The 14,311-nt window shown below is 48.5% G+C and overlaps 1 protein-coding gene across 1 annotated transcript in view; it reads left to right on the top strand.

The window, feature by feature from the left end:
* Nucleotides 1–12,122, top strand: part of LOC126543748 (venom metalloproteinase antarease-like TpachMP_B) — a 38,355-nt gene extending 26,233 nt beyond the window's left edge. The window contains exons 7-9 of the mRNA XM_072284681.1: nt 4,007–4,059; nt 8,568–8,673; nt 11,954–12,122. Of these exons, the coding sequence (XP_072140782.1) occupies nt 4,007–4,059; nt 8,568–8,673; nt 11,954–12,122 (328 nt within the window). The remainder of the gene's footprint in view (nt 1–4,006; nt 4,060–8,567; nt 8,674–11,953) is intronic.
* Nucleotides 12,123–14,311: the final 2,189 nt, after the last annotated feature.

Here is a 14,311-nt window from a genome sequence, read left to right as displayed (position 1 = left end):
AGGTCCCAGTCTTTGCACAGCCCTAACTGCCCCGTTAGGTGGTAGTCCATCCGGTCCGCCATAATGGATAGGTCCAAAGAGAGTTTTCGCATTTGGCAATGGAACTGCAGGGGATATTCTAACAAAAAAGCCCCTCTGCAGCAGTTTTTCAGGTCCTTCGCTATCAAACCTCAAGTCATTGCTCTCCAGGAAACATTAGTCTCCGCCTCCTCGCTCCAGGGCTACAGGGCCGTGTCGGGCCTGCCCGGGGGGCGAGGGATTTGCACCTTGATTGATAAAAGGCTGACTCATCTCACCCACGACCTCAAGCTGGGGTGTGGTAGAAATGAATATGTCATGGTTGAGATCCTGCTCGACGTACCACACCAGAATCAGCGCAGAAACAGCGTGTTCGTCCTCAATATCTACAGCAACCCCAGGGACTCGCGCCAGCAGTTCAAGACCATCCTCAAGAAAGCGACCGACTTGGCCGGCCCTCGACCCTTGGTCGTCGTCGGTGACTTCAACGCACCGTACGGCATCTGGGGTTACGTCTACGACACTACCAAGGGGCGCAACCTGTGGCAAGACGCCAACGAGATGGACCTCACTCTGGTCACTGACAAGAATTTTCCTACTCGCATCGGCAACTCCGTCACCCGGGACTCGACACCTGACCTAGCGTTCGTCAGGAACGTTGAGGACGTGGGCTGGGAGAACACCGCCATGGAGTTCGGCAGCGACCACTACATTCTCGAGACCAACTTCAAGGTGTCTCGGAGTAGGATCAAGGAATTCACGTTCATCGATTGGGACCACTTTCGCAAGATTCGCGAAGAACCCAGCAGAGCCAGGGCACCCGCCACCCTCGAAGAATGGTGCGAAGGCGTCCGGAACGACGCTTCCGCGCCTACCAAGAAAGTGGAAACCGATCTCGACGTCGAGCGGATGGACAGCAGACTTGCCCACCTGATCGAGGCCAAAAACACCCTGCTCCGCCGATGGAAGGGTCAAAGGCTCAATCGCAGACTCCGAAAAAAGATCTCGGAGCTCAACAAGGTCATCGATGACCACTGCAAGGCGCTATGCCAGCAGCAGTGGGACGAGCTCTGCGATTCCATCGACGGACAGATGCGCAACGGCAAATCCTGGGGTACGCTGAAGCACCTTCTCGACGAAAGCGGCTCAAAGTCAAATCAGAGGCATACGTTGGCCAGGGCCCTTCACGAGGCCACCAGGTCTCACACGGTCGATGAGCTCGTCGCAAAACTGGTACAGAAGTACTTGCCCGTCCGTCGCGACGGAGATCCAGTGACCCAACTCCCAGACTACCGAGGCCCTCCACGCCCCGAGCTCGACGAAGACTTCTCCATTGCCGAGGTTAGACAGGCCATCTTCGCGCTCAACCGCAAGTCTGCGCCGGGTCCAGACGGAGTCACCACCAGAATGTTGAGAAACCTCGAGGACACGTCGATCGTCTTCCTGACCAACAAAATCAACGAGTCCTGGAATAGCGGCGTTGTTCCTGCAGAATGGAAGATGGCCTGCACGGTGCTCATTCCCAAGCCCGGCAAGGCCCCGAACATCGAGAACCTCAGGCCGATTTCTCTAACCTCCTGCGTCGGCAAAGTCATGGAGCGCGTCGTCCTCAACAGGGTCAACGGGTACCTTGAAGACAACGAGGTTTACACGTACAACATGATCGGCTTCCGCGCCGGACTCTCGACGCAGGATGCAATGCGCCTAATAAAGCATCAGATTGTGGATGGCCGTTCCAGAGACGTCAAGGCTTTGCTCGGTCTGGACCTCGAGAAAGCTTTCGACAACGTGCTCCACAGCTTCATCGTAAAGACCATTTCAGATCTGGGTCTCGGCTCCAGATTCCATAGCTACGTCAGCTCTTTCCTAACGGACAGGAAGGCCAAGCTTCGCATTGGGGACTTCCGCTCCAACGATGTGCCCCTCGGAGGGCGGGGCACTCCTCAGGGCGCCGTCATCTCACCCACCCTGTTCAACATCTGTATGATTGGTCTTTCCCAGAGGTTGGCACGCGTAGAGGGCGTCAAGCACACCATATACGCCGACGACATCACCTTATGGTGCTCCAGCGGCTGCGAGGGCAGAGTCGAAGAATCCATGCAGGAGGCGATAGACGTGATCGAGGAGTCGGAGCTTCTGCTTTACAGAAAAGAGAAGGGAGGCAGACCCAAAGATTGGAAGCCAGTCTCCGAAAGCAGCATCAGTCTTCGCACTTGTGACGGGGGGGTGATACCCAGGGTTGACGTTATTCGGGTCCTGGGCATGTTTGTCGAATTCAACGGCGGGAACGGAACGGCTCTCCGCAAGATCATCGCAAAGACGGACAACGCTTTCCGCCTCGTTCGCAGAATAGCAAACCGGCACCGAGGAATGAAGGAAAACAATCTCCTCAGGCTTATCAATGCATTCGTACTATGTCACTTTACGTACACAATTTCTATGCATAACTGGCTCAGAGCGGAGCGAGACAAACTCAACGCTCTCATCCGCAAAGTGGTCAAGAGGGCTCTCCGGCTACCCATCAGGACCCATACCGAGGATCTCCTTAGGCTGGGGGTGCGTAACACTGCCGAGGAGATTGCCGAAGCCCAAGAACGCGCGCAACTCACTCGCTTGAGCGCCACAACGGCAGGTAGACACATCCTCGAAGAGCTGGGTTACCAACCTGCGGGATTCCCGATTGTCAGTACCCCCGATCCCCAGGTGCATTCGAGACAAGTTCGAAGTGGCCCCTGTGCCCCGAAACGTCCATCCCGTCCATAACGAGGGCAGACGCAAGGCCAGAGCAGCAGCCATCCTCAAACAGATCAAGCAACGAGACATTAGAGCAGACTTCGTCGACGCCGCGGAGTACAGCGATGGGAAGACCTTTGCCATCGTTGTGGTCGACTCCAGCGGCAAGATTTCCAACTGCGCCTCCATTCGCACTTCAGACCCCGGTGTCGCCGAGCAAGCCGCCATCGCCCTCGCCCTGCTAGACGGTCGTGGGTCCGAGATATATAGCGATTCCAAAACAGCAGTTAGGGCTTTTCAGAAGGGTTGCATCGCCAAGCAAGCTGCTCGTCTTCTTAGCAGCTCGAGTCGAGATGCTCTCACGCATCATTCAATCCACTGGTTTCCAGCTCACGTAGGGTCGGTCGAGGGTGCTCCCCCGAACCTCAATGAGTCTGCTCACGAGGCTGCGCGTGACCTCACCGACCGCGCTTCCTCTACAAGAAGCACCGACTCCCCTCCTCCCTACGGCCACAGGGACGCTCCCGCTACTCACAACGAGATTATTAAATTCTTCTACATGTCTAGAAGGGTCTTTCCACCCCCTCACCCCAAGTTGAATAGGGCGTAAGCCGTTTCGCTTAGGCTTCTGCAGACCAGTACGTATCCGTGTCTGTCCGTTCTCCACAAGGCTTACCCGGACGTGTATCGCGACGACGCCTGCCCCTCTTGCATGCAGACCTCCACTCTAGCGCACATGCTGTGGGAGTGTGGGTCGACATACCCCAAGTTCATCAAGGAGGAGTGGGACTCGCTTTTGCGTAGCCCCGCTCTAGAAAAGCAAATCCTGGCCGTCCAGCGTGCCCGCGACCGGGCCGGTGGGCTAGACCTGCCGGTCCCGACGTGGGACTAGCCGGGTGCGCGACGAGTTCGCGTCCTCGCCGGACCTATAATAAAGTTTATTCACTCACTCACTCACGTGTGCAGGTTGTGTGTAAGCGGTACATTAATCATTTAACGCATGTAAATCCGCATGTAAAAACGTGTTTTACGTATAGAAATTCAATGAAATCAGTAACCACTCTGCGCCACACGGAGGGCCTGCGCGGCTCCGTATGCGTGGTTCGGAATGATTTAGCACTCACAATAATGTCTGTGAGCGCAAAACTACTCCTTATAATATGTCGTAATTTCAATAGAAATGCTTGAGTTTCATTCTAGCATTAGTTGGTACTTTAATGTAAGTCTTCGCTGATTCAAGCTCTGAACTCCGCAGGTTTAAGTTCGCCCTGCCCTATGAAGGCAAAAAAGGGTTTAGGCCAGTAAGAGGTAAGTGATACTGCTTTTATGTAATATTGATCGTGATCGGCTGTTCAGTATATACATGCGTGTTTTCCCCGTTAAGCTATTTCAGCATAAGCTGATGACATATCTTGCCGCCGAGCAATGGTGCTGCCGAGGAGTGCGCGCGTGACCGCCTAAACAAGAGGCGTAGGGCGCCACTGCCTGCGGACACTGAGAATTGTTCCCTCGCTTACCGCACACTGAGTGGTAGATACTCATTTTTCCTAGTTGGAGAGAGCTTTATCAAAGAGCGGCACCATACACAATGCATTATTAGCACAGCTTCCTAAAGTGTTGGTGTGAAAGGCGTTAATTTAAAAGGTGCATATACCAAGTGCAATTGTGATACTGCGTGGAAATGCGTCGTTCAACGTTGCTGAGAAGTGGCACATAGGAAGCTACTATAGTTAGCGTCAAATACACTTATTGAAGAGCAGCGCACACCTACTGGCACAGACCCAGTGGCGAAAGTTGGCATCCAAGAGGTTCACTGAAAACCAGCCCACACCGAGTGGCACATAGACATTGCTGCAAGTCGGCATCAAAGGGTTTCATAGAGCAGCAGTAGCTACCCCGTCCCACATATACACTGACACATGTTGGTGTGAAAAAACTTCGTTAAAGAGAGGCAGTTGTGTATACCTTCGCACATGCCAAGTGACCCAAGTTGATCCGTTGGTCGGTTTCGAACTGGGTTACCTCAGTAATGCAGCCCGACGCGCTAACCATTCGAGCATGGACGACTTAGTGACCTGTGTAGGATATGCAGGATGTGAATGCGAGCTGTTCAGTCAGCGCCGGAAAACTGCACCTGAAATGGCCATTTAATTTGTTATATGTTGATTCTGCTTTACTCTGTGAACTAGCATTGTAAATAGGTCTGTTTTCCCACCAATGAGGCATTGTGCAGTTAGCCAACAATGGGCGCTGGTGGCATTCTTGCCATAAAGATACTACATGCATGCGCTCTTTTAGGGTGGTGACAGCCCTTATAAAGGCACTTGCCGCGCCTCCTTAACTGGCGGGTTAAACTTTCCGACAAATTGTAAGCAGCGAGAGACAAAGTAGCGAAAGACCGGCCGACAGACCACGATTCCCTGGACCCATGACGAGGTGAAACTAACAAATTTTTTAAGAAACTTTGGTTTCCGCAGCCATAGACGCATTGTGTGTCCGAGCGCAGTACATCGTACGTACGTTTTAGCTAAACAGGTTTATTGAGCACAGTATTTAACACAGCACACTTCGAGAAACGCCCTTTATGTGTTATTTTTTATCTGCCGCATTAGGATGGTGCGCCTTTAAATCTTAGAGCACTTGAACGTTATACGCAATATTGCCGCTACGGTCACGGTGGAAATTCGCTTGCGTTCTCCATTTGATTGCTTATCTCAGTAATGTTGCCATCACAATATCAATCGAGAACTCCATAAGCGGCTCATCAATACACTTATTTTCTATGCTCACGTTATCCAAGCGGTGAACTCGGGAACATAGTGTGGATGCCTGTGCAGAATGCTTGAAAAGAAAACTCGCATACACCGCCTTCTGAGCGAATGGAAGCAAGATGCGCCGAAATGGGCACAAGCTACAAATAGCTAACCGACTAAACAGCTGGAGAGCATTGCAGGCTTGTTTTGGTGATAGGCACACTATTCTAGCCACATTCACTAACGGTTTCAAATCACGAATCTCGCTCCGACAGCAAGCTCAAATGAATGTTGCAGGCTGTTATCAGGAACAAATCATAATAGTATGCCATGCTGTTTATTTGCATAATTTCTGGAGGTTATTTGGCCCACTTCGCAAGCAATAACTTTAGGGCGAAGAGAGAAACATATCGAGCATTCTAGCCCCTATCTAATTCACCAGTTTCGAACGTCCTACTAGTTGTGTAATCATAGTACTAAGCTGAAGAGCAAGCCCACAAGATATTAAAGAGTAAAATATTCAGGTCCCCCGCACTATGGCAATCGACATAAACGAAGCTTTCTTTGCTGTTTGCTATAATTTACGATAATTAGCGGCGATGTTGTGGGGAATATATAATTTATTCAACGTTTTGTCCAACATGAGAGTGGTGTGTTGATGTTAATGTTACCTTGGGTGCCCCACTGCTTTTTGTCCACGTAGTACACAGACACAAAGGGAGAGGTGTTTGCTCGAAGCGTTGTTGTGCGCCATATTTCATTCCCTCTGAGAGGGTAGAGCATTGTCATTGCCTCACATGGCACATTGCATCATGGCAGAAGCATTAAAATGAAATTGGATATTGTGGCTATACGTTCCGAAACTACAATTGTATCATGAAGCAGGCTGCAGTGGCGGACCCCATATTAATTTTGACGCCGTGGTTTTCCATAACGTGTCCCTTAAATCTAAGTGCAGGAGCGTGTTTTTTTTTTTTATTTCGTCTCCGTCGAAATGCGGCTGCGGCGGTCTGGATCCAATCCGTGACCTCGACCAATGTCATTGCCACAAAGCTGCCGCGGCGGGCGCAGAAGTGTTGACTTGACGTGCGACCGCTTCCGTTGGGTCGCCTACACGCTGCGGTGCGCTTTAACCAATGTGGCTGGGCTTCTGCATGCCCTGGGTAAGTTGTCCCTGAGACATATTTGCCTGCTTTTATTTTCACAAATAGCAGAAGCACACCGTACCGCACCTTGAACTTAAGGTTTTCCAGTGTCCCCGCAACCGCGGTCGTGTCTATAGGAGTAGCGTTTCCGCGCCTTATTACATCACTTTTCCTACCTCCCCCCCCCCCCCCCCCCCCAGCCTCGCATTTGTATGGTAAGTGCGAACGATGAGCGGCAAGGCTGTTATACACTCGTTTCGCGGCTGCGTTGGTTCTACCCATTCCTGCTTCCTCTCCCAATCCTATCTTCCGTTCTATCTAGCTCCTATCTGGACTTGCACGTTGTTAGAAAGGTAAGCGCTTGCGGGCTGTCACGGGTAATTACAGCTGTCAAGAGGCTACGTTACGACACCCAGGAATCTCCAGAGGGCATTGCGCACATTCGACGTGGTGCGGTCACCGCCCCCCCCCCCCCCCCCCAAACGAGTTTCTCGCATATCTTCTTTGCGGCGCTATTTCCATGTATATACACGCTCTGAACGACCTCTCGACGCGAAGTGCTAGACAGCAGTAGCAACAGCAGCAGCAGTGGGAATGTCGATGGAAAATACAAAGAATGCTTCGCCTTAAACAGCACCTGGCGTTCCTGCTTATGCGCCTCGATTTATGCGCCCTCGAAGGGGCCGCGTATGAACTGATAGCCCCTCTGGTGATCTGCCTTGTCTGCTTACTGTTATCGTGAACCGCCGTACGCGAATGACATAACTGCCGTGAACCACGTGGCCAACACAATGGACAACGCCTGCATCTCTGGACGTGCTACTTTTCAAGCCCTAGCACACCGTGCTACGCGGCGCGTTTGAGAGTATGACCATCACGGCCTGCAAGCGGGTATGCCAGGTTATTTTTTTTCTTCACGTTTTAAGGGCCACTTTTCAAATAAAGAAATAGAATACACAACGAACCGGGACATAGAACAGGCTGAATTACACATTTTGAAGAAAGCTCTACCACTTTCCCATATGTACCTTAATCCGAAAGTTAAATTTTGCGGAACTGGTCAACGAATCTTGAATAGCTATTTATTTTGGCCGGCATGTTATACATCTCCTGGCAGTCAAAATTATTCCGGAGTCTACCACAACGGCGTACCTACCAATCAAATCGTGGTTTGGCACGTAAAACCCCAAGAATTCATCCGTTCACTTAAGAGGGCAACCTAGAATGTTAAAATATGTGGCTTACACGGGATGGCTACATAATTGAAGCTCTGGTACTGCCGAGAAGGTCTTCGTGAGTCCGTGGCTAATCTCGGAGTCTTGGTGCTATCTTGGTATTTATAATTTGCCTGCGCAACAAATACCAAAGCAAAAGCTTCTGGCAAATTGTTTCTGTTACATCAGTAGAATATAATGAATTCCTGACGTGGGTATAATTTCTGTTTTAAAGTTAAAATTTCTTAGCTTACCACATCGCGAGTTGGAGTGCCGTCGTCTTAGTTGTCATCATCGGCTCTCCTTTCGAGTAGAAGATGTCACTACAATACACACATACTCGGCAATATGATCACTTTAGGAATGCTTCGCTTGACTAGGAACCTACACTGTACCAAGCTCTCTTCGCACAGTCCCATCATCACTTGCGGCTGTATCCTTCGACGCAGTGGTTGCCGAGTTACGCGAAATCTCGCATAGGTAAGCATTCATCTGCTGGCTCTCGTGCAGAAATGCTGGAAGAACTGCGAATCTTGTGCCTCCAAATTAAATAATAAACGGCTACACTGTTTCCCAGCACCTCGGCATAAATCTTAAATGTATTCGTGAGGAGGCATACACCAATCTCATGTTACACTTCATGGAGACGTTAAGTTTAGAGCACGCGTCAGCGTTTCCTTTCTCTCTTTTCTCTCTTTCATAAGGATTGGCATACGGTGGGGCAGCCTGCACTGATTTTAGTGGTGCTTTAATTTATGATGACACCAACATGGCAGGCGTTTCAACAGCCGCTCATGAAATACTCCACCTGTAAGTATGGATGTATGCAGTCACTCTTTTACAGGTGTGCTAATAAAACATTTGCTGTCTGCGCTATCTTCGTTGCGCAAAAAAGTAATTGCGCTTAAAAAGATTGTCTTTGCAAAAAAACAGGAGTTTTGAAATTTGACGTAAAGCATTTATTTCCTAAGTTTATTAATCTAACCGGAGGAAAAAAATTATTACGTTGATATCTTGTCGCGTACTTGCGTGGATACTAAAGGAGGCGGGCGCCGCTACTGGCTAAGAAGTCGAAGTCGAAGGTTCGTTCATCGGAGTGCACGACACAATCCAGGGAAATCACCGCACCGACTGGCAGTGGGCCAGTGCTGACAGCACCGTCACAGAGGGAGGGGCAGTATTGGAACGGTGGTATGATGAGCTGCGTCGGATTCAGCTGTCGAAGAAGACGACGATGAACGCGCGAGCAGTGGCCACGAGTGCGTTTCTGTGACCACGTGACATTGTGTGCGATCACCGACCTCGTCGCCGGATTTGACGCTTCATCAGCCATATAATGTTTTCGGGTTAGTACACAATCACAATGAACATCGGTCATTTTATGAACGAAGTACTCAACGGATTGCATCGCTGAAAAAGGTTTTGTTTGCGAGCCTCGACATTATTCTGCCAAACATCATTTTCTTTCAACAGCAGCAAATACCGTTTGCTATTCAACCTTGGCTAAAGAAATTATAGCTTTTTGTACTCTGACACTGAATAAAGTACAGTTTATCGAGTGGCACAAGGACTGGACCACTAAATATCAAGTTAAAATGTTTAAAATTTTTCATGAGCATTTCGGATAATGAGCGTGCCAGAATGATTGGGACTACGCGATACTAGAGAGGGCGTGGAATTGAGATCCGGCGCTGCAGTATGATAGACTTGCACATTGTTGTCTTTGATGTCCGGTTGTTTTCTTTTACGCAATTATGCATGGGGACGCGGAGATTGACGGCAGCATTGAGACGTAGACACAATTAGGAAACCCTAACATGATATACTTTATTTTTGTAAAACAGGACATATATATATTTAAAAAGCCTCTCATCGAATGACAGTGACTTTCCACTTCAAGCACCATAAAATCCTAAGCTATGCTCTTAACTTAAACTCCTACGTTGCCACTAGTGTTTGTGATATCTCGATGAAACTTAGCTCAGGTATTTTGAAATTTTATATACACAAATGGTTAAACCTACAACATGCCAGTGTACAGCAAGGGTGGAGCCTATTTGATGTTGAATATATTTTTCTTTGTGCAAAAACCCACGAACCGATCTTTCAAGAAAAAGACATTCTCATGTATTTTGCCCGCGATAATAGCAACTGATTACATCATCATCGTCATCCGAAGCAGAAGCAGCAGCTTCTTTTTATGCACACTGCAGGATGAAGGCATCTTACACCGATATCCAATTCTCTCGCTCTTGAGCTAGCTAATGCGAACTTGGATTACCCAATTTCATCACCCCGCCTGCTCTCCTGCCGCCCTCGACTTCCTTTCCCTGTTCTTGGCACCGATTCCGTAACTACAATTATCCACCGGTTATCTGCTTTGCACATCAGAGGGCCTCCAGAACTCCATTTTTTATCCTATTCCTGACTCTTAACATCACGTATGTACGTAGACGCATACGCTTGCTTTGGCAAACCGCTAATAACGAGTTACAGTAAAAGAGGCACACGACACAGGCCCTGACTTCCAACAAGTATGCTTATTGCGCGAGCGTGGAATATATAAGGAGAGAAGCAACATTAGAAACATAAATGGCGTGAAAAGCATGAGAAGAATGACTTGAGATTGCAGGTGGCCGGCGATGTATTAAATTTGCAGATGCGCGATTTCCCTGCCTAATAACTGGATGGATAGTGAACTGATGCAAGAAGGACCAGGTTGTATGATGGAAAATGCCTTGACAATTTCACGCGTGTGCTGGTCAGCGTGCTATTGGATGGCGGCGACTTTTGTAAAATAGGGAATTCATTTACACGACCTGCAATTCAGAGCAAGTTTCTCGCTGTATTTTTGTTTTATGTTGTTGGCGTGCTTCCGGAGGCGATCATTGCGGCAGCGTTCAGTTTTTTCTACGTAGGACTTCAAAGGCATTTCATAAACAACTGCAGCGATGCAGCTGGTGACGGGCTCGTGACGGCTCTTCTCGCGCCCTTTTTTTGGGGGGGCGTCTCGGTTGACCTTTCTGCATACGCCGTTCGGTTTGCCTGCGGCTGAAAAAAACAACCAAAACACGCGCACTTCCCGCTGCCTTCTTCAATCTATAGCACACCAAGTGAAGATAGAGAATGACTACCATTTTCGAAGTATTGATCTTGGTTTTGCGTGGTTTCTTCCTTTAGCGCATTTCCGCTAACATGTCTTCCACTAGGTTTACTAAAAGGATGCTCGGAAAATAAGCCTGCAAAAGGCGCTGTACCTAGCTTTCAAAGAACATTTGAATCTAGTGTATGCATGATCTTTGCAGTGGATTACGGAAGGCGGCTTTTGCGATTCCCCTCTTCACTAACCTTGAGCGAGCGGACGAACAAGGCAAGAGGCTTTTTGCTGAGCGGGGTGCATATTTCCAGCATACATGTTCTTTGCTGAACAAAGGGAGAAGGTACAGAAAACGCAAGATGTTGTCCTGCGGCAGCTCCTTTGTGAGCGTGAGACCATTCATATTATCTACAAATATTTTGTAGACGACTTGTACCTGTGAAGCGAGATCGTCGACGTACCTGAACATTTTCTTGGCGTGGACCGTTGGGAGGTGGTTTCTTTTGTTGTCACGCTTGTAGCGGGCTAGCAACAGCTCACTCAGTACAGGTGCAAGGCATGAGCTAATATGAATTCCGTTTTTCACCGTCATCCAAAAGCGCGCTAACTGGCGCACGCGGTAAATTATTGAGGATTTTTGCCATCATCCGACGTGGTCCTTCATGCATCAGTTCACCATACATTCACTTACTAAACTAGGAAATCGCGTATCTGCAAATTTAACACATCTCCGATAAACCTGCAATCTCAAATCAGTCTTCTCATCTTTTTCATGCTATTTATGTCTCAATCTTGCTTCTCTGCCTATATATTCCGCGCTCGCACACTAAATAAACTTGTTGGAAGACAGCGCTTTTGGTGGGTGCCCCTTTTTCTGTGTTCCGCTGTTCGCGCTGTCTGCTAAAGTATGGGTTCGTGCCGACAAGACCGGCTAGCCACTATTCTCACGTATCTACCTAACATGCCTGTGTGTTATTCGCTCTTGCATCTTAGTCTAGGATCAGAGCACGATGGGGCAGAGGCGCTTCCATACATTCCAAACAGCCCCGGAGCCGTTTCCTGTCCGGACGACCGGAAGTTCGTCATGTCGGCAAACCAGCCGTCCGGACTACTGCCATTGTCTTCTTGCACCCGCGACCAAGTGATCGCGTTCCTAAAGTGAGTACTGACATGTTTCAATTTGCTTACGTTAAGCAAGCACTTTCATATGGTCAAGCAATTCTGTACCTATCTTCTGTGCAGTGGCTTTCATCGAAATGTATGTGATATCATAGGGTACACAGCAATAAAGTTCGCTGCTTCGATCGAACGGCGAAGCACTGATTGCGATAGGAAATTCGTATTCAGCCATACGAAGTAAAGTTAGTCGTTTCATAAGCTGCATAAACTGCTCTAAACGTTCCCCGACTAAGTAAATCAATAAGCACGTTGCTACGCACGCACAGACGCAAGTGAACACATCTCATTCCATGGCCACCGACTCTCGCTGGCTTCATGAAGAGCGGCAGCAGCGGCGAGCGCATTCTCCTCCGTCATGCCTCTCGCTTCAACCCCAGCTAAGCGCGCGAAAAGACAGCGGGCACGAAGCCATCGTCTCTTTCTGGTTGGCTAGCCTTCGAAGGCAGCGCAGATTACGTATAAGACAGGGCACAAGCGGCCGCACTCCACCCCCGCAGCCATAGTAGAAAAGGAGACGCGCAGTGACCAGCTCCCTTCCCGTTACGCCCTCCTAAAACGTACGCATGTTCGCGCTCCCAAGCTTGCGCACGTTTCACCATCCTGCTCGACTCACCCTGGCAAGCTTTGCCGCGCTCCTACATCGTACGGCGCGCGCTCACAATGTTATCGACACTTGCACCTTAGAGCGAACACCACGACAACGCTTATGTCGGAAATTGGCCAGTGGTGTCGACATTATTTTTGTCGCAACAATCGTTCGCATTTCAGTAGTGTTACATTGCAAAGTAGGCATTAGCAATGCAGAAGAAATGCAGCATAACTCAGTGGACCTGTAGTCGTTAATTGCGGCCGATAGTGAAGTACTGTGCGTCAGCCGTACTTGTGCCATGAACTCCACTTTCATGAATTTGATAATGCAGTGTCCGTTATTTCAGTTTAGTGTGCTATCGAGCCGCATGGAGAATGACTGAACCAACATGGCAAAAATAACAGTGCGTGAGTGGTGAAACCAGTGAAATCAGTGGACCAGTTAATTGCTCCTACAAGCAAGTGGTTTTGACCATTCACTATGCAACCTCCCTACGTATATCGTTCGTTGTTTCTCGGGACTCTGGTACCTTTACAAACCAGCTTTCAATTTTAAATTAACATCAAGTAACCAAGCTTTTATTTCACATCAAGACCTGTTAGGAATGTTATGATACCGGGATCATGGCGTGACTTATGCAACTAGTGCCGCGTTATTCAATCTTAGTGGTCATGTGACCGAAAGGGGCTGTGCAATTTCGAGACCATATTTCCTGCATATGAAGTATTTACAGTTTCAATAGCATTGTCAATTATGGCTTCTGTTCCTTATAAACATCACATACCAAGCGACATAAAGAGCACGAACCACTTCTGGATGAAATTCCCCTATTTTTTGTTATCCTAAGCAAGGATAGCAGTATCAAGCTGCTTAACGGTGACATTGAGTAATATCACTTTGAAAGTTTTGGTACTTGACATACACAGGTTAATATTTGAAAAAAAGAAGGCGTTCAGGCACGGCTTTAAGTGTTGCTTCATTTGATTTCCATTTGTATCGATGTATTTTTTTCAGAAAGCTTTCAGGTAGATCGCTCTCAATAAAAAAATCAGCTCTCAAAATCCTCTTCCACGCCTTGAAGCACACGGCTTCAGAGATGCTACACCTCTGTGAACTTTTATATACGCATCTCTTCCTAATGTCATCATCATCATTCATCAGCCCTTTTCCTCCCCGTCCCTTTTCCCCAGTGTAGAGTAGCAGGCGAGAGCAAGTTATAGCTCAGGCCGACCTCTCTGCGTTTCTGTAAATAAATTTCTCTCTCTCTCTCTCTCTCTCTCTTGAAACACAGATGTTACCTTGAGTTCCAACAAAGTAGAAGAGAACCTGCCCCCAATTTATCACCTTTGTTTTCAACTCCATAATAATATAAGCGCATTACCACCAGCTTCTAAACATCTGCCGAAGTTTCTACAGCGTTTTAGAGCCACATGAACACCGGTAATTCCAGAAATTCTCGATCAGGTATGTTTAGTGGGTCCAAAAATTCACGAAAGATATGAACTTTTCGGCATTTCTGCGTTAAAATATTGCCAGGCAAAAAAGAAAAAGAAAGGAGATGCGTGAAAGCTGACCACTCAGGG

The sequence above is a fragment of the Dermacentor andersoni genome, chromosome 10, assembly GCF_023375885.2.
Source record: "Dermacentor andersoni chromosome 10, qqDerAnde1_hic_scaffold, whole genome shotgun sequence".
NCBI classification, from domain to species: Eukaryota; Metazoa; Arthropoda; class Arachnida; order Ixodida; family Ixodidae; genus Dermacentor; species Dermacentor andersoni.
This window is presented reverse-complemented; position numbering and strand designations above follow the sequence as displayed.